This window comes from Papio anubis, chromosome 20 (assembly GCF_008728515.1).
Source record: "Papio anubis isolate 15944 chromosome 20, Panubis1.0, whole genome shotgun sequence".
Classification (NCBI taxonomy): Eukaryota; Metazoa; Chordata; class Mammalia; order Primates; family Cercopithecidae; genus Papio; species Papio anubis.
The window spans coordinates 29,609,708-29,637,596 of NC_044995.1; the positions used below are offsets into that span (position 1 = coordinate 29,609,708).

Consider the following 27,889-nt stretch of genomic DNA (forward strand, 5'->3'; position numbering starts at 1 on the left):
AATATAACCTATTAGCATACATGGATCGCCTCCCCCATTACCAGGTGAATTTAGGATGAACCATGTATTACATGGTGCTGTGAATTCTTTTACTTGTGGACTAATTATGGGAGTGTCTTTTTGTCTTTGCAGTCTCTTAAGAAGATTGACTGTGATGCATGTCACATTCTGGTTTAATTGTGTAATGAAATAGTTTACTTTCTGTTCTATCATTTTGGAGTTTCTCTAGGGCTGGAGAAATTTTTTCTTTTAATTATATTTTCCAAACATTGTCTAGAATTACTAGACATGATATAAACACATACGGTTCCAGCCAAACTTTACTCTAGAGGGGCCTTTTCCTCTCAGGCTGCCAGTCACTTCAGATTTCTGCAAACTTCACAGGGTAGCAATCAGCCATTTTACCTCTTATTTTGTCTGGCCCCACCTTGAAGTCTGGCCTCACAGAACTGACTGATTGGAAGTTTTGGCTGGTGAATCTGTTACATTTTTTAGAGCTGGTGCTCACAATTTTCTGAAACCCGAAAAGATAAAATTAGAAAAATAAAGTATGTATTTTAGCATCTTAATTTTTAAATTTTCTGTTAAACCAATACTTGCAGAGACATTTTATTTAGTAACTTGTTTTCTATTCCTGCAGATCCAGTAGTTGCTCCACAAGTCACAAACAAGTAAATATGAACACAATAAAAATTTCTTTAAACTACATTAAATTCTTTCTGTATCCCTCTCATCTGTCAACATTTAGTATTCTATACATTTTTTAAAAACCAAGGACAGAGAAACGGAAGATGAAATAAAAATGCTGAGCCCTTAATCTAAATCCCGGGAATTATTAAACATCTGTGCTAACTCCCAGTTTGTTATGAGAATTAAATCACATAATGTGTTATTCCAAGCATAGTGCTCTGTAGCATACTCTTGAGCACAGGCATTGCTACTTTATGTTGCCTCTGTAACCTTTACAGAACCAGCAAAGAATATGATACTTAAAGATGGAGATTAGTTGTCTTCATTTGTGCCAGAAGTATTTGTGTTGTGACAAGAGTGCTGAGTGTAAGGGACAGTGCCTGCTTCTCTAACTAATGCTAATGATGAGCCTAGAAGCAGCAACATCAGCATTGACAGGGGACTTATTTAAAACACACATTCATGAACCCTTTGAAAACCTGCAGAATCACATTACATAGGGAAAGTCCAAAGTTACCAAGTGATTTATATGCTTATTAAATATTACAAGACAACTGGGCGTGGTGGCTCATGCCTGTATCCCAGCATTTTGGGAGACCGAGGTGGGTGGATCACCTGAAGTCAGGAGTTTCAGAGCAGCCTGTCCAACATGGTAAAACCCTATCTCTACTAAAAGTACAAAAATTAGCCGGGCATGGTGGCAGGTGCTTGTAATCTTACCTACTTGGGAGGCTAAGGCTGGAGAATCTCTTAAACCCAGGAGGTGGAGGTTGCGGTGAGCAGAGATTGCGCCATTGCACTCCAGCCTGGGTGACAAGAGCAAAACAACATCTCAAAAAAAAATTGCAAGGCAATGCTTAGCTAAATGGTTATCAGCCGGGCTTCTATTAGGTTGGTGCAAAAGTTGATTGACATTTTTGCCATTCTAAGTAATGTGGATTACTTAGGTGTAGACACTCAGATTACATGGCTAATTATTAGAAATCCCTTTACTTGTGCCCTCTTCACAGGTTCTGTTTTTTGTTTTGTGTGGACAAGTTTATGTTGTTTTAATTAAGTGCCTCGTGTGACTCTAAGGTAAGGCCAGAATCAACTATGAGGGGTTCAAGATACATTCATGAGAGTTATGTTTTACTTTTCCGCTGAAGGATGGTCACAGGGCCTGTTCTGTTTGGGTTTAGTAAAGACGGGGCAGCGTGGCCCATATTACCATTATTGTAGCAGAAATTGCTGGTGTCTGTGGTGGGGAGTGTACCTAAGGACGGGAAAGGAGAAACTTCTATTTTTCACTTCATTATTTCTGAATCTTTTCTGAAGATTCACCCAGAAATGGGTGGACTTTTTCTGAGGATGTTGGTCCTTCTGCCTGTGGGTGTGGTCATAGCATGTAAACAGGTGGAATGTTCTCAAGATGCAGGTGTAATTGGTCTAGAAAATCTCATCTGAAAATAAATCCCAGAGAAGGAGGAGATAGAGGAAAAAGTGGCACTTTTTTTTTTCAGCTAAACATGTCTCAGATCAAGAGCTGTGTCCGCTCTGCCTCCTGGAATGCTATGTGTTTAGTACTTGTAAACCTTGCCTTCTATAATTGTGGTTTTTTCTCTCTAATGAGTTTGTTTTAACTACTTTTAAAAATTCTTATGATAATTAAGGGTCTCTGAAAAATATTTCTTTCCTATATACCAGAGTCTTTTATGAATTTTTAAAATTATGCCTTTTTATATGCCTTGCAGAATTCTCACCATTAGTTTATGATCTGCAGTATTAAAAGTGTTCTTTTTGTGGCTGTTGAACATGGAAAAGTGTGGATACTCAAAGATTACTGTTGGGGAAAAGCTGGGATCCTTAGTAAGGGTGGAGAATATGTAATGTTGAAGTTCCATTTGTGTTTGCTATTAGCCCTATGCAGAACAGAATTTAGAAAATGCTTATTTAAACAGGATGGCATTTATTACCCAGAAAGTTCTGAAAAAATATTATCAGAAGGTACCTGTTCTCTAGGGTGCTAAAGAAAGACTACTTAAAATCACTATTAAACATTACAGAACATAGAAGATCTTGAATAGAAGATTCCTGTATTTTGAGATATCCTGTATCAAGATAGAAGATACCTGTATCTTGAAGTTTGCATAAAACTGTTGTTTCAATATGGTTGAATTTAGACTATAATTTACTTATTGGGAACAATATTTCAGCAGTAATGCTGTGTCCTTTTGAGTGTTTTAGCACATTATGAAAATTTGTCCTAGTGCAGTTGATGCTAATGATTCACTCGGTTAAAGAGCTCTCTGACAAATTTTTTCACTGTAGTGTTATTTTTTCCTTCGTTATTAAGTATCTTTATGCAGCTGATTTGTATAAATTATCAAATGTAATCTGGCAGCTGCTCTTCTTTCTTAAGGTTTCTTTCCATATATTTGTCTTTGGAAAATGAAGACTGTCATCTCTCTCTTATAGGCCATGAAAACTGGGGGGAAAAAACAGGTTATTTCACTTATTGGATGTTTGATAAAATATTTTTCTTGGGGCAAAATCATTGGCATTTCTTGTGAACATATTAAAAATTCAGCAACTCAGACTTTATTCCAGATCTTCTGCAAAAAAAAAAAAGCCTAACAAGATTTCCAGTTTATTCTACACATTAAAATTTGAAATGTACCTTGTAACTCAACATGTCTTTCATCTCAGCAGAACTCATTCTGTATAGTGTGAATATAGCACTCCAGAATGTACATGCTTGTGTTCGTGCCCTTAATTTTATATTTTATTATCCAGAAAAGTATCATATATAAATTGATGTTGTGGATCTTATTCTAGTCTTTTCTCAGAGTTAGAGAATACATCAGATAATATTTCTGTCTTTAAAATTACTTCATTTGGGTAATTTCATTCACTTTTATAAGGCAGAACCAGTACTTTTTAGTCATTCATTTCAACTTGAGTCAAATTAAAAATTTCGCCCATGGCCACTTGGTAAATATGTGTGTGTGTACTTTTCAGGGACCGTTAACATTTATGGATGTGGCCATAGAATTCTCTGTGGAGGAGTGGCAATGCCTGGACACTGCACAGCAGAATTTATATAGGAACGTGATGTTAGAGAACTACAGAAACCTGGTCTTCCTGGGTGAGAATAACTTCAATATACAATTCCTAATATACCCTAAAGATTTCTTTTTTTTTTTTTTTTTTTTTTTGTAGAATGTTTTTTGGTAATTGATCTTTGTATAAATGAGTATCAGATCTCTATTTCTAAGAAAATCTTGGGGGCCAACCGCAGTGGCTCATGCCTGTAATCCTAGCACTTTGGGAGGCCAAGGCAGGTGGATCACCTGAGGTCAGGAGTTCAAGACCAGCCTGGCCAACATGGTGAAACCCCGTCTCTACTAAAAAAAAATACAAAAATTAGCCAGTTGTGGTGGCGCACGCCTGTAGTCCCAGCTACTTGGGAGGCTGAAGCAGGAGAATCACTTGAACCCAGGAGGCAGAGGTTGCAGTGAGCCGAGATTGCACCACTGCACTCGAGCCTAGGTAGCAGAGTGAGACTCCAAATCAAAAAAAAAAAAAAAGAGAAAGAAAATCTTGGGGATTTGTCAGTGTAGGAAAAAATAATTCAAGATGTTTCATCTTGATCTGGACTTTTTACATTTCTGAGCTGATCTGTATCCTTCCCTCTAAATTAGTGGTAATTCCAGAAATTTAGTGGCATAAAATATTGTTTTGTATACCTTAAAATCTAATTGTCATCTCCAGTTTTTGATTCAGTAATACTAAGTAGTAAAATTAAGAACCTACAAATTTAAAAAAAGTCTAAATATTTAGAAATTTCTGTTTTAAATTAGTATTTTGTAATTAATTTACTATTCTATTAATTACACTCTCTTTACTGAGCACATTATTTGAAGAATATGAGCAACATTCATGTTATTTATTTTTAATAAAACAGGTATTGCTGTCTCTAAGCCAGACCTGATCACCTGTCTGGAGCAAGGCAAAGAACCCTGGAATATGGAGAGACATGAGATGGTGGCCAAACCCCCAGGTAGGTGATAGTGAATATAACAGATGACACAGATGAGAGGTCCATATGTCAAGGAGAAAGTCAGTTTTTGAAATGCGATTTGGGGCCAGGTGCGGTGGCTTGTGTCTGTAATCCCAGCATTTGGAGAGGCCAAGGCGGGTGGATTACCTAAGGTCGGGTGTTTGAGACCAGCCCGACCAACATGGAAAAACCCCATCTTTACTAAAAATACAAAATTAGCTGGGTGTGGTGGCGCATGCCTGTAGTCCCAGCTACTCAGGAGGCTGAGGTTGTGGTGAGCTGAGATCGCACCATCGCACTCCAGCCTGGGCAACAAGAGTGAAACTCCATCTCAAATAAATAAATAAATAAATATATAAACGAATAAAAATAAGAAATACAATTTGGGAGTTGTGCTCCAAGGAGAATAGTTTCAGGGAAGCCTGAAGTTTATTTTTTATTTTATTTTTTCTCTTACATAGGGATATCTTTTGTCTTATCCTTCTAACTTTTCTAAGGAATATACTTTCCCTTCAGTTATCTTTCTGGTTTTCAGTGAGAGCCAAAGTCCCCTTTTTGGCATATACAAGACTACAAAATCTGCTTTTTTAATGTTTTGGCGGACACATAAATATCTGAAATTTTAAGAAACTCTATGTTAAACTATTATTTTAAGTTTTCTTTCTACATCATGTCTGAAATATGTGAGAGTAGTGGTTTCTGTTTCATTTTTTTGTTCATTTTTTTCTGCACATTCCATCCTGTTTTTATTACTATAGTCTTGAAATACAGTTTGAAATTATAAAGTATGTTGTCCTCCTGCTTTGTTCTTTTTCCTCAAGATTACTTTCATTATTCAGAGCTTATTGAAGTTTCAAGTAAATTTTATGATTGTATTTTTCATTACTGTGAAAACAAATACCACTGGAATTTTGATAGGGAGTTTATTAAATCTGTAGATCACTTTGGATAATATGGCACTTTAACAATATTTATTCTTTCAATCCATATGCACAAAATATTTTAAAATTTGTGTCTTTTCTAATTTCCTCCATTGATACATCATTTATTGTAAAGGTTTTTTAGATCGTTGGTTAAATTTGTTCTAAGAAATTTATTATTTTAATGCTATTGTCCATGAGATTGTTTTCCTCCTTTATTTTATCAGATAGTTTAAGTTTATGGAAGTGTAAGTTTATCTTATAAATGTATGTTAATTTTATATTTTGCTAATTTACTGAGTATATTAATTAGTTTAGACATGTTTAAATGTACTGTGTATGATTTTTTATATATGAGATTATATGATCTACAAACAGCAACTTTTTACCTATTTGTCTTCCATTTTAATGGCTTTTTAAAAATTGTTTTGACTATTCTGCTGCATACTTCCAGTGCTATTTTAAAATAGAAGCATTGACACTGGGCACAATATAGTTTTGCACTGGTGTCTGTGAATTTCAGGAAGCAAACATCTCTTCAAGTTTTTATCAACTGGTTTCAGGAGGTAAAGATCTTTTGTTGGGCTCCCAGGATAATGGGATGCCCTCTGGGTTTGTAATGAAGAGGGGTTGTAGGTTGCTCACAAGGCTGCTATGTCTGCACAAGGGTTTACTTTAGTGTTTAGTTGGCTTGTTACAAGGGGATTGTGGTGTAATTTGCATTTTATTTTTGGACAGGCTGAATATCCTTCAGGACTTTGATCTGTAGGGCAGTCACTAGGCAGGTTTCTGTAGTCATGTCTGCAAATGGTAAGCATTACATCAGGATGTCATTGAGTATGGTTTTCACTGAGCATCAAAGAGGATTTTGCCAGGTCACTGTGTGGGTTTCTATGTAGGCAGAACTGGCCTTGAACTGTCATGGAACTGCTTCAGGGACCACAGTAAAGGCTACGGTCTTGCAAACCTGCCTGCATGACTATAAATGGGTATCTTCCTCCAGCCCTGTGGAAGGGCCGGACCTCTCCCAAACTGTGACTGGGAGGAGTATGAGATGCTTACAGGGTAAGTTTAATATTCTCAGTGGGACCAAGTTGGGTGGGCTATTTTTTGGTCTGTAGCCAAGAATAGAGGTGCTATAGTTTGCCACCTGAATATATGCCTGCCTTCTGAAAAGGATATGCCTCAGTCTTGGGCATTATCAGTTTCATAACTCCCTCCTTGGATCTCAAAGCTCTTTCTCTCTCTCTTTTTTTTTTTCGTTTGAGACGGAGTCTCACTCTGTTGCTCAGGCTGGAGTGCAGTGGCACCATCTCAGCTGTCTGCAACCTCCGCCTCCCAGGTTCAGGTGATCCTACTGCCTCAGCCCTCAAGTAGCTGGGATTACAAGCATGCGCCACGATGCCCGGATAATTTTTTTTTGGAAGACGGGCATGGAGTCTCGCTGTGTTGCCCAGACTGGAGTGCAATGGCACAATCTCGGCTCACTGCAACCTCCTCCTCCCAGGTTCAAGCGATTCTCCTGCCTCCGCCTCCCAAGCAGCTGGTACTACACGCACATGCCACCACACCCGGCTAATTTTTGTATTTTTAGTAGAGACGGGGTTTCACGATGTTAGCCAGGCTGGTCTCGAACTCCTGACCTCAGGTGATTTGCCCGCCTCGACCTCCCAAAGTGCTAGGATTACAGGCGTGAGCCATCCTGCCCTTCTGTGCCCGTACTTTTGTATTTTTAGTAGAGATAGGGATTCGCCATGTTGGCCAGGCTGGTCTCGAACTCCTGACCTCAGATGATCCACCCACCTCAGCCTCCGAAAGTGCTGAGATGACAGGCATGAGCCACTGCGCCCAGCCTTTTTTGTTTTTTGTTTTTTTTTTTTTGAGACAGAGTCTCATCTCTGTCACCCAGACTGGAGTGCAGTGGCCCGATATCGGCTCACTACAACCTCTGCCTCCTGGCCGGGTGCAATCAATTCTGCTGTCTCAGTCTCCCGAGTAGCTGGGATTACAGGCATGTGCCACCATGCCTGGCTAATTTTTGTATTTTTAGTAGAGATGGGGTTTCACAATGTTGGCCAGGCTGTTTCGAACTCCTGACCTCAGGTGATCCACCCGCCTCAGCCTCCCAAAGTGTTGAGATTACAGGCATGAGCCATCGTGCCCAGCCATGCCCAGATAATTTTTGTATTTTAGTAGAGATGGGGTTTCATCATGTTGGCCAGACTGGTCTTGAACGCCTGAGCTCAGGTGATCCACTCACCTCAACCTCCCAAAGTGCTGAGATTACAGACATAAGCCACTACGCCTGACCTTTTCTTTTTTCTTTTTTCTTTTCTTTTTTAATTGAGATGGAGTCTCATCTCTGTCACCCAGGATGGAGTGCAGTGGCCTGATCTCAGCTCACTGCAACCTCTGCCTCCTGGTCGGGTTCACTCAGTTCTGTTCTCTCAGCCTCCCAAGTAGCTGGGATTACAGGCGTGCACCACCATGCCTGGCTGATTTTTGTATTTTTAGTAGAGAGAATGTTTCAGCATGTTGGCCAGGCTGGTCTCGAACTCTTGACCTCAGGTGACCCACCTGCCTCAGCTTTCTGAAGTGCTGGAATTACAGGCGTGAACCACCGCACCCGGCCTTTAAAGCTCCCGTAAAGGCACTTATTTTGGAGATGAGGACTTGCTGCATACCCCAAGCTGGTCTTGAAATTTTGACCTGAAGAAATTCTCCAACCTCAGTGTACCGTGTAGTTGTCATTACTGGTATGAATGATGCTTGGCTCTCTCATAAAGGCATTTTTGTTAGGGATGGCTGACAAATTTTCTTGCTCTCAGGGTGTAAGAAAATATGTCACCTTTTATTTTTCCACCAAACTAATGTCACTCTATTCATTTTTCTTTCTATTTTGTATTTCAAATTTGTCCATAATTTTGGATTCACACATTTAGGACAATATGTCACAATTTAAGTGTTATGCCTGAAGTAAATTAGATACTTAGTAGGCACTGCATATTTACTAAAATATAGTTACTTATACATTTGTTTGCTGTAGGCAAAGAGGAATTACAGGATTTGCACTCACTTTCTTCAGCCTATATCTAAATAAAAACATAATTTATTTCCAAATATTTGTTTTATATATATATCAGAGGCTTTAATTATATTCTGCAAAAATATATATTTTTTAATTTAGCAATATAAGGCTATTATTTTCTTCTAAATTTGATTTATTTTTTTTATTTTTTGAGATGGAGTCTCACTCTGTTGTCCAGGCTGGAGTGCAGTGGTGTGATCTCGGCTCACCGCAGCCTCCACCTCCTGGGTTCAAGTAATTTTCCTGCCTCAGCCTCCCAAGTAGCTGGGATTACAGACGTGCACCACCAGGCCTGGCTAGTTTTTTGTATTTTTAGTAGAGATGGCGCTTCATCATGTTGGCCAGGCTGATCTTGAACTCCTGACCTCAAGTGATCCGCCCGTCTCAGCCTCCCAAAGTGCTGTGATTACAGACGTGAGCCACCATGCCCGGCCACAATTTTTTTTTTTTTTTTTTTTTTTTGAGACGGAGTCTCGCTCTGTCGCCCAGGCTGGAGTGCGGTGGCGCGATCTCGGCTCACTGCAAGCTCCGCCTCCCGGGTTCACGCCATTCTCCTGCCTCAGCCTCCCGAGTAGCTGGGACTACAGGCGCCCGCCACCTCGCCCGGCTAATTTTTTTGTATTTTTTTAGTAGAGACGGGGTTTCACCATGTTCACTAGGATGGTCTCGATCTCCTGACCTCGTGATCCACCCATCTCGGCCTCCCAAAGTGCTGGGATTACAGGCTTGAGCCACCGCGCCCAGCCCACAATTTTTTTAAGGCTGAATAAAATTCCATTGTGTATATATGTTACCTTTTTTATGTTTAGGTTGCAGTGAGCCGAGATAACATCACTGCACTCTAGCCTGGGCAACGGAGTGAGATTTCTATAAAAATCTCAATAGCACATTTTTACAGAAATATTGTTAAAAACTTTTGAATTTGATTTTTTATGTTTATGAATCAAGAGACATCTGGGTTACTTCAGCCTTTTGCCTTTTGTGAATGCTGGTACAATAAATATATAGATGTTTACGTATGTCTTTGAGGTCCTGTGTTGCATCCTTTGGATATAGATTCATAAATGGGATTGCTGTATTTAATTATAATTCCACTTTTAATTCTGTGTGAAACATAACATTTTAAAATAATGGTTGCATCCTTGTTTTCCATCAACAATCAACATAAGTTTCATTTTCATACATCGTCAACAGATTTGGTGGTGAGTTTTTTTGGGGGGAGGGGTTGGGGTTTTGGTTTGAGTCAGAGTCTCGCTCTGTTGCCCAGGCTGGAGTGCAGTGGTGCGATCTCGGCTCACTGCAATATCCGCCTCCCGGGTTTAAGCGATTCTCCTGCCTTAGCTTCCCAAGTAGCTGGGACTACAGGCGCATGCCACCATGCCTGGCTAACTTTCCATATTTTTAGTAGAGACGGGGTTTCACCATGTTAGCCAGGATGGTCTTTATCCAGCCTCCCAAGGTGCTGGGATTATAAGCATGAGCCACCGTGCCTGGCCAGATTTGGTGTTTTTTTTAGAAAAATGATAGTGGTCATTCTAATGGGTGTGGGGTGATTTTGCTTTTCATTGTGATTTCTATGTATGTCTTCACAAATTAGTAAATTTATGTGTCCTTTCAAATGCTCTTCCCATTTTTGTATCTTTTTGTTTGTGTGTGTTTTTTTGTTTGTTTTTGAGACACAGTCTCCCTCTGTCACCCAGTTTGGAGTACAGTGGCGCAATCTTGGTTCACTGTGTTTTTTTAAGATGGAGTCTTACTCTCACTCCGGCTGGAGTGGAGTGCAGTCGTGTGATCTTGGCTCACCGCACCCTCCGCCTCCTGGGTTCAAGTGATTCTCCTGCCTCAGCCTCCCGAGTAGCTGGGACTAAAGGCGTGTGCCACCACACCTGGCTAATTTTTGTATTTTTAGTAGAGATGGGGTTTCAATGTGTTAGCCAGGATGGTCTCGATCTCCTGACTTCATGATCTGCCTGCCTCAGCCCCTCAAAGAGCTGGGTTTACAGGTGTGAGCCACTGCACCTGGCCCGCCTATGTATCTTTTAAATGAAAATTTTGTTCAATTATTCATCCTTTTCTAAATCAAGTTATTCAACTTTATTGCTCAGTATTAAGAGTTGCTTATATGTTCTGAGTATTAACTCCTATTATATGATTTGCAAATATTTTTACCAGTTTCCTAGGAGGCATTGGCACTTGAATTTTTTTTTTAATCTGCAGAAATTTTGAAGTATACTGGGGTTAAATTATTTTTTAATGTTTAAGTATTTTATTTAAAATATTTTTGCATATGATCAATTTTTATAATGTAGCTTTGTCCTGGCATAGCCTGAAAAAAATTTTCTCAGCTAGAAATTCTGAGAGTGTCTTAAACATGTTCCTAGGATGTGTCTTGTCTGAAATTTGTTTTTTAATTTAAAAAGTTTATTCATGTTTCTTCTTAATAATCAGTCACCACTTGCTAAACCTGTTCGCTGTCTGTGATACTGCAGTCTCTCTGCTGCTGTAACATTTGGCTTTGGTTTCAGCAGATTCAAACCGTCATTCCAAAGTATACCAACACTTTTTTCAGCACTTTATGTCGTGCGAGACAGAAACCAGTGTCTGGAAGGGCGCCTAGAAATGAAAAAAAGATGTATGTGCCAGTGTTCTACTTGTCTTTAAAAAACAAAGAAAGAAAGAAAAACAGGGTTGGCTATTCACTTTTTTTTTTTTTTTGAGAGGGAGTCTCGCTCTGTTGCCCAGGCTGGAGTGCAATAGCAATCTTGGCTCACTGCAACCTCCGCCTCCTGGATTTAAGCAGTTCTGCCTCAGCCTCCCGAGCAGCTGGAATTACAGGCGCCCACCACCATGCCTGGCTAATTTTTGTGTTTTTAGTAGAGAGGGAGTTTCGCCATGTTGGCCAGCCTGATTCCAAACTCCTAACCTCAGGTGATCCATTCACCTCGGCACCCCAAAGTGCTGGGATTACAGGCGTGAGCCACCCTGCCTGGCTGGTTATTCACTTCTAAAGGCACTATATTATATTGGGGAGAGGGATGAGCTGTGTTGGGTAAACATAACAGACTTTTCTCATTATTCTTCATGGTTCTTTGCATTGTCCTCACCTCCTGGGGCACTGTACACACTTAACTCTTGTATAAATTTTTCACAAATGTATTTTGGTCTGTGTATTTTTCTTACATTTATATGTCTATAAGGAAATTAGGGCCTTTGGTATTTTGTTGTGCAGTTTTGTTTTGGTTGTTTTTGAGTCAAAGTATTGCTCTGTTGTCCAGAGTGGAGTGCATTGGTGTGATATCAGCTCACTGCAACTTGTGCCTCTCAGGTTCAAGCGATTCTCCTGCCTCAGCTTCCTGAGTAGCTGGGATTACAGGTGCATGCTATCATTCCCGGCTAATTTTTTTGTATTTTTTAGAAAAGATGGGTTTCACCATATTGGCCAGACTGGTCTCAAACTCCTGACTTCAGGTGATCTGCCCATCTCAGCATCTCGACGTGCTGGGAGTACAGGCATTAGCCACCATGCCCGGCCTTCTTATGCAATCTTGTTTATGGAGCTTGTATAATTTTGTAGGTTGGATTTGTAAAGAATATGTATCTGAGTCTAGTATGTGGAGTAAGTTGTTATTTTTATTTCTTTCAGGTATGTGTTGTTATTTCGCCCAAGACCTTTGGCCAGAGCAGAGCATAAAAGCTTCTTTCCAAAGAATAATACCAAGAAAATATGAAAAATGTGGACAGCACAATTTACAGTTAAAAAAAGGGTGTAAAAGTGTGGATGAGTATAAGGTGCACAAAGGAAGTTATAATGGATTTAACCAGTGTTTGTCAACTACCCAGAGCAAAATATTTCAATGTGATAAATATGTGAGAGACTTTCATAAATTTTCAAATTCAAATAGACATAAGACTGAAAAGAATCCTTTCAAATGTAAAGAATGTGGCAAATCATTTTGCGTTCTTTCACACCTAACTCAACATAAAAGAATTCACACTACTGTCAATTCCTACAAACTTGAAGAATGTAGCAAGGCTTTTAATGTGTCCTCAACGCTTTCTCAACGTAAAAGAATTCATACAGGACAGAAACACTACAAATGTGAAGAATGTGGCATAGCCTTTAACAAGTCCTCACACCTTAACACACATAAGATAATTCATACTAGAGAGAAATCCTACAAACGTGAAGAATGTGGCAAAGCTTTTAACATATCCTCACACCTTACTAAACATAAGATAATTCATACTGGAGAGAATGCCTACAAATGTAAAGAATGTGGCAAAGCTTTTAACCAGTCATCAACCCTTACTAGACATAAGATAATTCATGCTGGAGAGAAGCCCTACGTATGTGAACATTGTGGCAGAGCTTTTAACCAATCCTCGAACCTTACTAAACATAAGAGAATTCATACTGGTGATAAACCTTATAAATGTGAAGAATGTGGCAAAGCCTTTAATGTGTCCTCTACCCTTACTCAACATAAGAGAATTCATACTGGGGAGAAACCTTACAAATGTGAAGAGTGTGGCAAAGCCTTTAACGTGTCCTCAACTCTTACTCAACATAAGAGAATTCATACTGGAGAAAAACCATACAAATGTGAAGAATGTGGCAAAGCCTTTAACACATCCTCACACCTTACCACACATAAGAGAATTCATACCGGAGAGAAACCCTACAAATGTGAAGAATGTGGCAAAGCCTTTAACCAGTTCTCACAACTTACTACACATAAGATAATTCATACTGGAGAGAAACCCTACAAATGTAAAGAATGTGGCAAAGCTTTTAAGCGGTCCTCAAACCTTACTGAACATAGGATAATTCATACTGGAGAGAAACCCTACAAATGTGAAGAATGTGGCAAAGCTTTTAACCTATCCTCACACCTTACTACACATAAGAAAATTCATACTGGAGAGAAACCCTACAAATGTAAAGAATGTGGCAAAGCTTTTAACCAATCCTCAACCCTTGCTAGACATAAGATAATTCATGCTGGAGAGAAACCCTACAAATGTGAAGAATGTGGCAAAGCTTTTTACCAATACTCAAACCTTACTCAACATAAGATAATTCATACTGGAGAGAAACCCTACAAATGTGAAGAATGTGGCAAAGCCTTTAACTGGTCCTCAACTCTCACTAAGCATAAGGTAATTCATACTGGACAGAAACCCTACAAATGTAAAGAATGTGGCAAAGCTTTTAATCAATGCTCAAACCTTACTACACACAAGAAAATTCATTCCGTAGAAAAAACTGACAAATATGAAGAATGGACCGGGCGCAGTGGCTCACACGTGTAATCCCAGCACTTTGGGAGGTTAAGGCTGGTGGATCATGAGATCAAGAGATTGAGACCATCCTGGCCTACATGGTATTTAGTAGTCTCTACTAAAAAATACAAAAATTAGCTGGGTGTGGTGGCGCATGCCTGCAGTCCTAGCTACTAAGGAGACTGAGGCACGAGAATCCCTTGAACCCGGGAGGTGGAGGTTGCAGTGTGCTGAGATCGTGCCACTGCACTCCAGCCTAGTGACAGAGTGAGACTCTGTCTCAAAAAAAAAAGTGGCAAAGCTTTTAACCAATTAGCAACTCACTATACATAAGATAATTTATACTGGAGAGAAACCCTAGAAGTGTGAATAATGTGGCAAAGCCTTTAACAAGGCCTTAATTCTTAGCAGACATAAGAGAATTACTGGAGAGAAATTGTACAAACCTGAATGATATAACAATGCAGTTGACAACACCTGAACATTTCTAAACACCTTTAAATGGTTGTCACACTTGATTGTAGGTAAAATACTTCATACTAGAGCTAGAAACCTCTACAAGTGTGAAGAATGTGGCAAAACATTTAACCAATGCTGACACTTTATTGGACAGGGAATGATTTATACTTGAGAAAAATTATGCAAATGTAAAGAATGTGAAGAAGCCATTAATATCTGCTCACATCTTATTCAATATCAGAGAGTTCATACTTAATAGAAACATTAAAAATGAAATTACTGTCAATAGATTTTTCAGAAAATATAAGCCTTTAAAATAAAGAAGAGTATTTATTTTGAAGACAAGCATTAAAATATCAAGAGTGAGCTGGGCATGGTGGCTCACGCCTGTAATTTCCGCACTTTGGAGGCTGAGGTGGGTGGTTCACTTGAGGTCAGAATTTCAAGACCAGCCTGGCCAACATGGTGAAACTCCGTCTCTACCCAAAATACAAAAATTAGGTGGGTGTGGTGGTGCATGACTAATCCCAGCTACTAGGAGGTTGAGACAGGAGAACCGCTTGAACCTAGGAGGCAGAGGTTGCAGTTAGCTGAGTTTGTGCCACCGCACTGCAGCCTGGGCACTCCAACTGCACTCCATCTCAAAAAAAAAACTAACATGAAGAGTATTGTGGTACCATTACTTGTATTACAGATCTTATTTTACACATTTTGTACTAGAGGAAAACCCTGAAGTTGTTGCTGAAACTTTCTTCAACATCAGAGAATATATCTTGAAGAAAATCGCTGCAAAGGTGATAAATGTGGAAAAACATTTTTTTACAAACTACAGCCTAGGAAACACCAGAGAGTTCATACTAAAATATATTTTTGCAGATGCAGTAATATAAAAAATTAGTTATTTGAAAATTAAGTCTGTAAATATCAATTCAGAGTAGATGTATCTAAGGAACTGACACTTCAGACAGTACACTAAATCAGAGTGCTGAGTTTAGAAAATAAAACTGAAATTTACATAAATATTTTGTATATAACTTTAAAAAGTGTGTAAGATATTTTGGAGAGTTATTACATTCAAAGTATGCTTTTCTTTTTTTTGTTGTTTTTTTTTTTGAGATGGAGTCTTGCTCCCATTGTGCAGGATGGAGTGCAGTGGTGCTATCTCGGCTCACTGCAACCTCCACCTCCCAGGTTCAGGTGCTTCTCCTGCCTCAGCCTCCTGAGTAGCTGGGATTACAGGTGTACACCACCATGCCTGGCTAATTTTTGTATTTTTAGTAGAGACAGGGTTTTGCCATATTGGCCAGGCTTTACTTTTTTTTTTTCAGACGAAGTCTTGCTCTGTCATTCAGGTGCAGCCTCCACCTCCCACTTCAAGTGATTCTCATGCTTCAGCCTTCCGAGTAGCTGGGATTACAGGCATGAGTTACCACGCCTGGCTAATTTTTGTATTTTTAGTAGAGATGAGGTCTTGCCATTGGGCAGGTTGTCTTGAACCCTGCCTCAGCCTCCCAAAATGCTGGTATTACAGGCATGAGCCACTGTGCCCACCAAAATATACTTTTTCTTGAAAAAAATTTATAGATTTTTTAATATGTGAATAATGATGGAATTCAACTCTCAAATTCATGCTGTTTCTTTATTCCTATTGCATTCATATGTGAAAGTATGTGATGAATGGTTCCTGCATGAAAGATATGAGAGATTGTTTTTTATTAGGTAGGCATTATTATCTCTTCTATGAAAGAGTAAAGACATTAAAATGTAAGATCTATGATGAAAATCTAAGTAGGGATGCTCTTTGTGGTTAACTTATAATATTGAGTGATGCATGAAGTAGGTGTTCAGTTTAATATTCTGCTTTATGAGAGAAAAATATTTTTAATTTTAGTTAAAATTTAATAGTGTTATTTTACGAATTGTACTTTTATGTGATACAATCTAGTACATTTAAAAACTTTGAAATTATGTGTAGACTTAACTTTTTAATTTAACATTTTTAACATGTTAAATACTATTGTGCATTCAATAAAGCATTATTTTGCCACTAACCTTAACCCATTCCACCTTACTCAAGAGTGTAGGTAAAAGATAGTATTATTTGTTAACGTAATAAAGTAGTATCTGTAGTAATCTTTTTTGCTAGTGGCTTTAAACTGCAAAGAAGTTAAAGAATGTTGTTCCTGTATGTTAAATTTTTTTTCTTATTTAAATTTACTTAATATTTTTGGGTAGATAGTATGTGTATATATTTAAACCATATGTGGCATATTTTGATACATACAATATATAATAATCACCTCATGGTAAATTAGGTATCTGTCACCTCTAGCATTTATCCTTTGTATTATAGAAAATTTAATTTTATGCTTTTTGTTAGTTTAAAATGTGCAACTAAACTGTTACCAATGGCCTCACCTCTGGCATTTATCCTTTGTATTACAGAAAATTTAATTTCTCACTTTTTGTTAGTTTAAAATGTACAATTAAACTGTTACCGATGGCCAGGCACCATGGCTCATGCCTGTAATCCTAGCACTTTGGGAGGCTGAGGCAGGTGGATCACCTGAGGTCAGGAGTTCAAGACCAGTGCTGCCAACATGTTGAAACCCTGTCTGTACTATAAATACAAAAGTTAGCCAGGCATGGTGGTGAGCACCTGTAATCTCAGTTACTCAGGAGTCTGAGGCAGGAGAATCACTTGAACTTGGGAGGTGGAGGTTGCAGTGAGCTGAGATCGTGCCACTGCACTCCAGCCTGGGTGACAGTAAGACTCTGTCTCAAAATGAATAAATAAATAGATATTGACTACAGGGTAATTTCTATTATTGTATTATTTAGAAGTATGAATAAAATGCATACATTTGTGAGTCTTGTATACATATTTTTACAAATTTCTTATGTATTTTTATTTGAACATGTGGCCTCTCTGCCTGCAAACACATAAAGACTTTTAATTTTGATTTACATGAAGTTAAAAATACACATGTATTACTCTAAAGATAAACCTTAGGAAAGAAATTATGGAGTGAGTGTGTTTATATGAGTATGAGTTTGTACCTATTTTCAGGAAAGAAGAATAGAGCAATATTGGAACAAAACAAATTGTTTTAATGAGGTGATTAATTTATTAGATAATAAAAACCTCAAAAATGCTGAAAGCAAATTTTTGCTCTCAGCTTTGTATTAAATTCATTACTGTAAAACCGTATGGTTTATGGTTCAGAATCTCTCCATACAAACTCTTTGCCTGGTACTCATGCCAGACCTATAATTTTGTTATGATTTTTTGTTTTATAGTTTATGAAGTATCCACTACGTGAGCTGGTCATGATTATAAGAATTTTTTATAAAATTCAGTAATGTACACAATTTTTAGATATAATTCCATAACGTTATATTTTATTTAGAACATTCCATTTTGTTCTTTTAGTTGCAGATGCCTATATAAGCCTACTTTAGTTATTGTCGTTTTACTTGTTATAGATGACATAAGTGAATTTACTTATTTATTGAGTCTTTTTTTTTTTTAGGTAAGTACTAGGGAAGTTTCATAAGTCATGAGAATGTTTTTGTATATAAATGTATCAAAGAAACATGACAGTGAGGCCGGGTAAGGTGGCTGATGCTTGTAATCCCAGCATTTCGGGAGGCCAAGATGGGCAGATCACCTGAGGCCAGGAGTTCAAGACCAGCCTGGCAAACATGGCAAAACCCCATTCTCTACTAAAAATACAAAAATTAGCTGGGTGTGGTGACATGCGCCTGAAATCTCAGCTACTCGGGAGGCTGCGGCAGGAGAATCACTTAATCCCAGGAGGCGGAGGTTGCAGTGAGTTGAGATCAGGCCACCACATTCCAGCCTGGGTGACAAAGTGAGATTCCATCTCAAAAAGAAAAAAAAAAAGGAAACATGACGGTACTTGCTGTGTAACTGATGCTCCATAATAAGCCATAAATATTTCTGCTGGAGTTAGTTTGTAACTTCAAGTCAGTGGTTTCTGGTCTTTTTTTTTTTTTCCTGCTCCATTGGAGTATGTGTCTGTTTTTCTTCAATTACCATACTGTTTTACCTAATAAAGCTTTTTTAGTATATTTCAAAGTCAGGGTGATACCTTCACACTTTTTTTTTCTTTTTTCTTTTTTCTCGCACTTTCTCCCAGACTGGAGTGCAGTGGCACAGTCTCCGCTCACTGCAAGCTCCGCCTCCCAGGTTCAGCCATTCTCCCGCCTCAGCCTCCGGAGTAGCTGGGACTACAGGCATCCGACACCATGCCCAGATAAATTTTTGTATTTTTTAGTAGAGAGGGGGTTTCACCGTGTTAGGCAGGATGTTCTCGATCTCCTGACCTCGTGATCCACCCGCCTAAGCCTCCCAAAGCACCCCCCCCCTTTTTTTTTTTTCCTTCATTGCTTTGGCTACTTTGGGTCTTCTGTGGTACAATATAAGTTTTAGATGTATGTTTTAAAATTTATACCAGTGTGTCGCTGGTATTTTCCTAGAGATTGCATTATGTCTGTAGATTATTTTGTGTAATACAGATATTTAACGATAATAACGCCAATTCATTTATAGGTAATATTTTTCCGTTTGTGTATTATTTAATTTTGTATTTCAATATCGTTTAGATTATAATGCACAAGTTTTTCCACTTTTTGGTTAAATTTATTTCAAAGTATAATTACTACAGTTATTGTAGATTAAATTTTTTTTTTTTTTTTTTAATTGAGATGGAGTCTCTCTGCTGCTCAGGCTGGAGTGCAGTGGCACAATCTCAGCTCACTGCAACCTCTGCCTCCCAGGTTCAAGCTATTCTGCCTCAGCCTCCTAACTATCTGGGACTACAGGCACACGCCACCACATGTGGCTAATTTTTGTATTTTTAGTAGAGACTGAGTTTCACCATGTTGGTCAGGCTGGTCTCGAACTCCTGACCTCATGATCAGCCTGTGAAATTTTGCTAAAATTTCTGATTTAGAAAAAGAAAACATTTTTTCTAATAAATTCATAAACGTCTTATGGCCATATCCCAAAAATGGTGAAGCAGAGAGTGTAGGTTATTTAAGATCATGCTGCGGACCAGGCACCTTGGCTCACGCCTGTAATCCCAGCGCCGAGGCGGGCAGATCACGAGGTCAGGAGTTTGAGACCAGCCTGACCAACATGGTGAAACCCCGTCTCTACTAAAAATACAAAAATTAGCAGGGTGAGCTACTCAGGAGGCTGAGGCAGAATAATCACTTGAACCCGGGAGGCAGAGTTTGCAGTGAGCTGAGATCCCGCCATTGCACGCCAACCTGGGCGACAGAGCAAGACTCTGTCTCAAAAGTAAAAAAAAGGTGCTGCAAATGCTCATTCCGTCACAACCATGCTAGTGAAAAAAGAAATAATGGGTTAGAAGGTAGTTTTAGAGTATGTTTCTTACTCTTTTGCCCTGTAAAATTTTTGTCTTTATTACTTGCCATGTAGAAGCCTGTACTTCAACAAAAGGTCATTAATTTCAAGTAAATATGCTCCCACATATATTCTCCCTAGAAAGGTACTGGTGTATTTCCAGTCATGCTGTAGCATTTCTGGCCGTTTTTGTGCTGCTGTGTTTGTGTGAAATAAGGCAGGAAGTAAAGCGGAGTCAACCATGACATTTCTTGTTTCTAAAGCCACAGCCTCTAAAATTTAATGTTATGTCAACTAGAAATAATGACAGTATTTAAGAACTAAAAAAAAAATTATATTTTTTATAGTTTATAAAAATTTATTTTTGAATTATAAGTTAAACAACTTGAACATGCAGATACCTAAAAATGTCAGCTAGGTGATAGTATTAATATTTTAATAGCTTATAATTGTGAGTCACAATTGCCCCATCAGGTTTACTGAAAAGCAGTTATTTATCTTCTGTGTGTGAATGGAGAATAGGCTTTTTATAATCGTAAGCATACAGATCTTTTAAGATTAGCGCTATGTTTAGATCTGAATAAAATTTATAGGCTTGTAATAACAGAAATTTTAATACTTTTTTTCTAATAGAAGTGAAAAACAGTAGAAGTCATTTGTTAAAATGAGTTTAAGAGAAACTTCACATGTATTAATTAAATAACATTTAAACCACATTGTAAGTTACCGATCAGTAATTCCAATCTATTTTATTTTAATCACTGAGAAAGCATAACGTTCTTTATTCAATCAGAAAGAGTATTCTTATTAATGTTTCTGAAACTTCTAGCAACTGTAGACTGCTCAATGGATGACAAGGTTCATGCAGACAACAAATTTTCTATATAATAGGCTCATTTTAAGTTTAAATATAAACAACTCATTATTTCAAAAGTAAAATTAATGGTTCTAAGTCATAAGACGAATAATGTTATAATTCATTTACTGAAGTGTTTGTCTCAGACTTTATAATGAATACTTTAAACCAAAATTTAAGTTCTACATACTATCTATGGATAAAAAGAAGTGGTTTCTAAATTTATCTTTATTTCTACTAAATTAAAAAATTTAAAGCCAAAATGTTAGGTCAGGATTTAAAACAAGCATTGGGTGACGGGTTGTTGGGCATAATGGTTAAGATTGAAACTTGGTAGCAGCTGGTTGCTGATTGCATCCCTAACTTTAGGGTTTTGGTAAAATTAAAGCAATTAATGCAAATAAAGTTGCCCAAAGAGCACCCAGCATATAGCTCTCATTTGTTGATTCTGTTAGATCATGATCAATGTTAAGCCTAAAAACAAGGTGGCCACATCAGTGGTTTGTAACCCATGTTTATTCTAATCAGTCAGTGAGGGACTATATATAATAGTAGTTGAATGTTTATAATACTACCCTTGGAAAATTTCCATATATTCACACTCAGCATGGATATAAATATGGAAAGATTTCTCATTGAGTACTTCTCTTTGGCACTCTAGTAACACCAGACAAATAAGCACCTAAATGCCGAGTGTGTCAGTTTTAATATTAGAAAAGAAGGCATGTTGTTTCCTTGTGTTTTTTATTGCCAAGTACATATGTTCATTTGATTTAATATGTTGAAATGTGGTTTAAAATATATATTCAAATAACTTTTCTCTAACAAGTGAAGAAATAACTTATTTACAAATGTAGAAATAATGTTACTCTAAGCAGTTGCTTTAGAGTCTGTCTTTTATAGTATTCTTTTGAACATTAAAAATAAACATTTTTTTCCTGAGTGTTGGGTTTAGACTATTCATTATATTAAAAGTTCACTTACGGCTGGGTGCGGTGGCTCATGCCTGTAATCCCAGCTCTTTGGGAGACCGAGGTGGGTGGATCACCTGAGGTCAGGAGCTCAAGAACAGCCTGGCCAACATGGTGAAACCCAGTCTCTACTAAAATTACAAAAATTAGCCGGGCATGATGGCGGGTGCCTCTAATTGCAGCTAGCTACTCGGGAGGCTGAGGCAGGAGAATTGCTTGAACCTGGGAGGCGGAGGTTGCAGTGAGAGACCATGCCACTGAACTCCAGCCTGGGTGACAGTGAGACTCCGTCTTAATAAAAACAGAAAAAAGAGTTTACTTACATCACTAAAGGAGCAAGCCTTTTGAAATATATATATATGAAAAATATATGTATGTTTTCTAAGATTTTAAAATGAACACTTTTTTCTCGTCAAATTTCTTAAAGTTTATTTCTCTTTATGAGTAGTATTTTTGATTGGCAAATCAAAGTTGAATGAATTTATGGGGTAAAATGTGATGTTTGAATATATATATGTAATATGGAATGATTGAGTTGAGTTAAATAACATCTATCAACTCGCTTACCTATCATAAGTGAGTTGATAGTTAAGATATTTGAAATTTACTCTTAGTCATTTTAAAATACAATTACGTTATAGTTTACTATAGTCACGCTGCTGTGAAGTAGATCTCAAAACCTACTTACCTTGTCTATTTGAAACTTTGTACCCTTCAATCAAAAAACTCTGTAATTTCTTCCCACCACATCAAGCCTCTGGTAACCATTATTTCACTTTCTATTTTTTTTTTTTAGTTAAACTTTATTAGATTCTACATATAAATGAGATTATGAAGTATTTGTCTTTCTGTGTCAGGCTTATCCCATCTAGCATAATGTCTTAAAATGTATATTGTTTCAAATGACAGGATTTAGCCCTTTCTAAGGCTGAATAGTACTCCATTGTGTATCTATACCACATTTTAAGAAATAATTTAAATATATATTTATTGGTCGAAAGACTTGTGTGTTATAAAAATAGTTCTGTGTTGCTGGGCACGGTGGCTCATGCCTGTTGTAATCCCAGCACTTTGGGAGGCCGAGGTGGATCACCTGAGATCAGGAGGTCGAGACCAGCCTGGCCAACATGGTGTAACCCTGTCTCTACTAAAAACCCAAAAATTAGCCGGACTTGGTGGCACGCGCCTGTAATCCCAGCTACCCAGGGGGCTGAGGCAGGAGAATGGCTTGAACCCAGGAGGCGGGGGTTGCAGTGAGCCAAGATCCCGCCATGCTCTCCAACCTGGGCAACAGGGCGAGATTGTCTCAAAAAACAACAAAAAGCCCAAAAAACAAAGGACAACAGACAAACCCTTCAAACAGAAAATAATGTAACACTCATTTATAATACAAATTAACAAAAATGGAATAATTGGATACATTTTCATTGTTATATATGTGTGTGTGAATCTATAAAATGGTACATAAAGAAGAAATTAAGCCAGAAAAAAGATATTTGTAACGAATTAAGTTGGAAAGTAGTTAATTAGTATTTGCAGATACCTTTGTTTACTTAGATAACAAAAGCAACTGAAAGAATTTGAAAAGTCTATTCAGGTCCAGGCGCGGTGGCTCACACTGTAATCCCAGCAGTTTGGGAGGCCGAGGCGGGTGGATCACCTGAGGTCAGGAGTTCAAAACCAGCCTGGCCAATGTGGCAAAACCCTGTCTCTACTAAAAATACAAAAATTAGCCGGGCGTGGTGGTGGGCACCTGTAGTCCTAGCTACTCAGGAGGCTGAAGCAGGAGAATCGCTTGAACCCGAGAGGTGGAGGTTGCAGTGAACTGAGATCACACCATTGCACTCCAGCCTGGGTGACAAGAAGGAAACTCCATCTCAAAAAAAAAAAAGAAAAGTCTATTCAGGTAGATAGGCAAAATTCTAAAATGATTCCCAGCTGTTGCACACCTGCGGTGTTACCTTTTTAGTGTAAAAAAATGTGCGACTGGCCGGATGCGGTGATTCACACCTGTAATCCCAACATTTTGGGAGTCTGAGGTGGATCACCTGAGGTCAGGAGTTCGAGACCAGCCTGGCCAACATGGTGAAACCCCATCTCTACTGAAAATACAAAATTAGCCAAGCATGGTGGAGGGCGCCTGCAATCCCAGCTACTCGGGAGGCTGAGGCAGGAGAATCCCTTGCATCTGTGAGGTGTAGGTTGCAGTGAGCTGAGATCATGCCACTGCACTGCAACCTGGGCCACAGAGTGAGACTCCATCTCAAAAACAAAAAAGTGTGACTTACTGTGGTAGGAAATTAATTACTCATGAAATTAGGTTATTAATGTGTTGACTTTGTGTTTATCAAAAGGGAGATTATCTTGATTGGGCTAAACTTAATTAGAGATGCTTTTAAGAGAAAAAGGCACATCATAGAAAAACACTCCTGCTGGCCTGGAAGTAAGTGACTTCCAGATGGGTCATTTTGTAAGCTGCTTATGGTGGTCCCCTGGCAGGAAATATATTTGTATGTTGTCATAATTCCTGCCTCCCACATGTTCCTTCCAGTAGGGAGGACAGGAGGATCCCAAGGAAGAGGAAAAAAAGGGGGTCTCATTCATGCAATAAATAATCACCTCTCATCTGGGATGGCTTAAGATAAACAGAGGAGACCACAACATGACCACATCAATGAGAAAAAAGGAAACGTGGTTGAAAGAATTCACTGGGATTATGGAACATTTACTAAGTTGTAGTGAATGATCAGCTCCTGAGATACCAATATTCCACCACGAAGGCCGAACTCATTCTGATTAAATGATCATGTCTGCGTAAGTCTGGTGACCCAGTTTTACACTATCCATTACAGAAATACCATGGAGACCAGTGGGTACCCTCCTAAAATTGAACTTATCGTGAAAAGCATACCTGATTCTTTAACGATTGAAAACCCTTGAAAAAAAATTTTATTGATTGATTTATTTTATGTTTTTTGAGACAGAGCCTCACTCTTGCCCAGGCTGGAGTGCAGTGGTGCAATCTCGACTCACTGCAGCCTCCACCTCCCAGGCTCAAGTGTTTCTCCTGCCTCACCCTCATGAGTAGCTGGGATTACAGGTGCACCACCACACCTAGCTAATTTTTGTATTTTTAGTAGAGACGGGATTTCACCATCTTGGCCAGGCCGGTCTTGAGCTCCTGACCTCATGATCCACCCGCCTCGGCCTCCCAAAGTGCTGGGATTACAAGCGTGAGCCACCACGCCTGGCCTAATTTATTAATAATAAACTTCTGCTCATTTTTGAGGATTCCACTCTACTGTCATATAATATTGAACATTAAATACCTTAATATGAAGATTTATTTGAGACAGTCTTGCTCTGTTGCTCAGGCTAGAGTGCAGAGGTGCAATCTTAGCTCACTGCAACCTCTGCCTCTCAGATTCAAGAGAATCTCGTGCCTCAGCCTCCTGAGTAGCTGGGATTAAAGACATGCTTCATTATGCCCAGATAATTTTTGTAGTTTTAGTAGATGCAGAGCTTTTTCCATGTCAGCCAGGCTGGTCTCGAACTCTGGACTTTATATGATCCTGCCTCCTTGGCCCTCAAAGTCTGGGATTACAGGTGTGAGCTACTGCATCCAGCTAAGATAAATATTTCTGGAATGCATGTAAAGTTATGTAGATAGATCCTCTTAAATTAACATAAAAGTAACAATTTTTGAAATGGGATAAAGTTAACTACATGTTTTCAATGGCTTGGCATAATTGCTGTGCTTTTTGAAATGGTTAGATTGCTAACAAGAAGCAAAGAGTATTTTGGCTTCACTCAATTGTTCTTGACCTTTTGAAATCTAAAATTCTGGCTAAATAGTTTGAATGGAATATATTCTATGTAAAGAAGAATTATGGTGGGCAGGAAAATGCATTCTATCACGCCTGTAATCCCAACACTTTGGGAGGCCGAGGCAGGCGGATCACGAGGTCAGGAGTCCAAGACCAGCCTGGCCAACATAGTGAAAGCCTGTCTCTACTAAAAATAAAAAAATTAGCTGGGCGTGGTGGCAGGCACCTGTAATCCCAGCTACTTGGGAGGCTGAGGCAGGAGAATCTCTTGAACCCTGGAAGCAGAGGCTGCAGTGAGCCAAGATTGTGCCATTGCACTCCAGCCCGGGTGACAGTGCGAGACTCCATCTCAACAACAACAACAAAACGCATTCTGCATGCATTGTGCTTCTCTGATTTGCTTTAACTGAAAGATTGAAGATTGCAAATCTAGTCTCTCAATTTCAAGTAAATTAACAAAATATTTTTCAGCCAGTCAAATAATTGTATAGGACTAATGGGTAACAGATATCATTAGCTGCTAAAAAATAGTATGATTAGGTTGAGTAGGTATCTAGCCATAGAAATGACAGTCCAATTAAATTAAGAGCCTAATAGGTGCATGTGGAAAGCATTGATGTGCAATGTGGTACACCTCCACTCAGCACCACCTTCCTCTGCCTGTTTACAAATACCAATTTCCCCTGAGTGACCCAGGGTAAATACTGGAAACTGAGAATGCTGTGGTCAGAGTGATTACTGGAAGCATGGTTAACATATTCCTTTTATATTATAAAGAAATTTTATGAATCTTACTCTACAAAGGCTTTTAGTAAAAGATTATTTATAGTTTTGAACTCAATTTGAATTCATAAAAAAGTCAATATGCAAGATAAGTCAGAGACTCTTAAATGTCAGCCATATTTCATAAAACATATTTGAATGAGATCAAGTCTTCTTAACTAAGAATTTTATTTTATTACTAAACGTAGAGAAAAATAGAAAACCAGTACTTTGGGCCACATAACGGTGTTTGGCACAGGAGTATCACCCAAACAAGTGCTCTTTATCATTCCCGGGACCAGCTGGCTTGTTTTCCACTAATACAGAGTGGAGAAGACATTGAAATGGTTAAAAAAGGTGATATAAGTTGCATATTTATATGAAATACAATTTTTAATAAAAAGAATTTGATGTACAAATATAGATGAGACTATTAGGATAAGGTTATAATTTTTTTGCTTCTATTGACAGAATAACTTCATTCACAATATTCTTATTTCAAATAATATTATTTTCTGCTGTATATTTGCTAGCGTTTGGTTTATAACCTGAGCTCTACAGAAATGAGCAAAATGATTATTTTACCACAAGCGTTTTATTCATGCATATACCTATTTTGCTGACCCACTTTGCCTAATAGTAAGTAAAAGTGATGTGTGGGTAAGATGCCAATGTGTCTTCTCTGCATTGTTTTTTTCATCCATTCGCTGAAGAAAGGAGAATACAGATTGAAGATGAAAGAAAATATGATCCCTGAAAGATCATGAAGACGTCCTCTTAACCAGAAAAAGAAAACCGACAGGGCATGGTGATCTAAGCAGAGAATATATTTTGCTAAGCCTCTGAAATTTCGGTATACAACCATCATTGCTATAACAAGTGTGTTATTTCTTCAGTATTGATTCTTCAGTGTATGATTCAATTCCCTGGTTAATCCAATTTGAGAGGAGAATAACTTATTTGTTAACTTAAGAGATGTAGACAAGACCTATTATTTTTTATCAACATCTCCTCCAGCCCCAGGCAATTATCATTCTACTTTCTGCTTCTGTGTATTTAAACGTTTTTACACTCTACATAGAAATGAGATCATGTGATATACTTTTATTCTGTGCTGGCTTATTTTCCTTGGCATAATGTGCTCTGGGTTTATCAATGTTGTTGCAAATAACAAGACTTTCTAATTTAAAGAAATGGGTATCATTCCATTCTGTAAATATACTACAATTTCTTTATTCATTCAACTGTTGATGGACACTTAGGTTGATTCTATACCTTAGCTATTGTGAGTAATCCACTTTCTTCCTTCTATTTCATTTGTTTTTATACCTCTTTTTTCCTACCATTTGTATTTCTAGGAATAAAATGATGGACACATTTAAACATTTTTAGAAAATTAAAAATGCTTTAAAAACATAGATACTGAAACTAAAAGTAATTTTAGATTCTTAGAGAACATCTCTCAAATACTTCAAGTTACCTCACTCTGACAGTAGATACATACTTTTCTACATTGCTATATACAGATTTGGCTGTCCTTTGTGGCCAACTCCATCATTTCTATTTTGTTGTGCAGTATTTATTTTATGCATTTTA

The 27,889-nt window shown here is 38.2% G+C and overlaps 1 protein-coding gene across 5 annotated transcripts in view; it reads left to right on the top strand.

Annotated features, from left to right (window-relative positions):
- ZNF724 (zinc finger protein 724) overlaps positions 1-27,483 on the top strand; it is a 44,545-nt gene extending 17,062 nt beyond the window's left edge. For 2 of the 5 annotated variants that reach the window (XM_009199099.4, XM_009199100.4), the window contains exons 2-4: positions 3,691-3,817; positions 4,637-4,732; positions 12,384-14,122. In XM_009199099.4, the coding sequence (XP_009197363.1) occupies positions 3,691-3,817; positions 4,637-4,732; positions 12,384-14,053 (1,893 nt within the window). In that variant the 3' untranslated portion in view covers positions 14,054-14,122. Of the gene's footprint in view, positions 1-3,688; positions 3,818-4,636; positions 4,733-12,383; positions 14,123-27,006 lie in introns of those variants that run through there. The other 3 variants (XM_021933404.2, XM_031660328.1, XM_031660327.1) reach the window with 3 other exon arrangements.
- Positions 27,484-27,889: the final 406 nt, after the last annotated feature.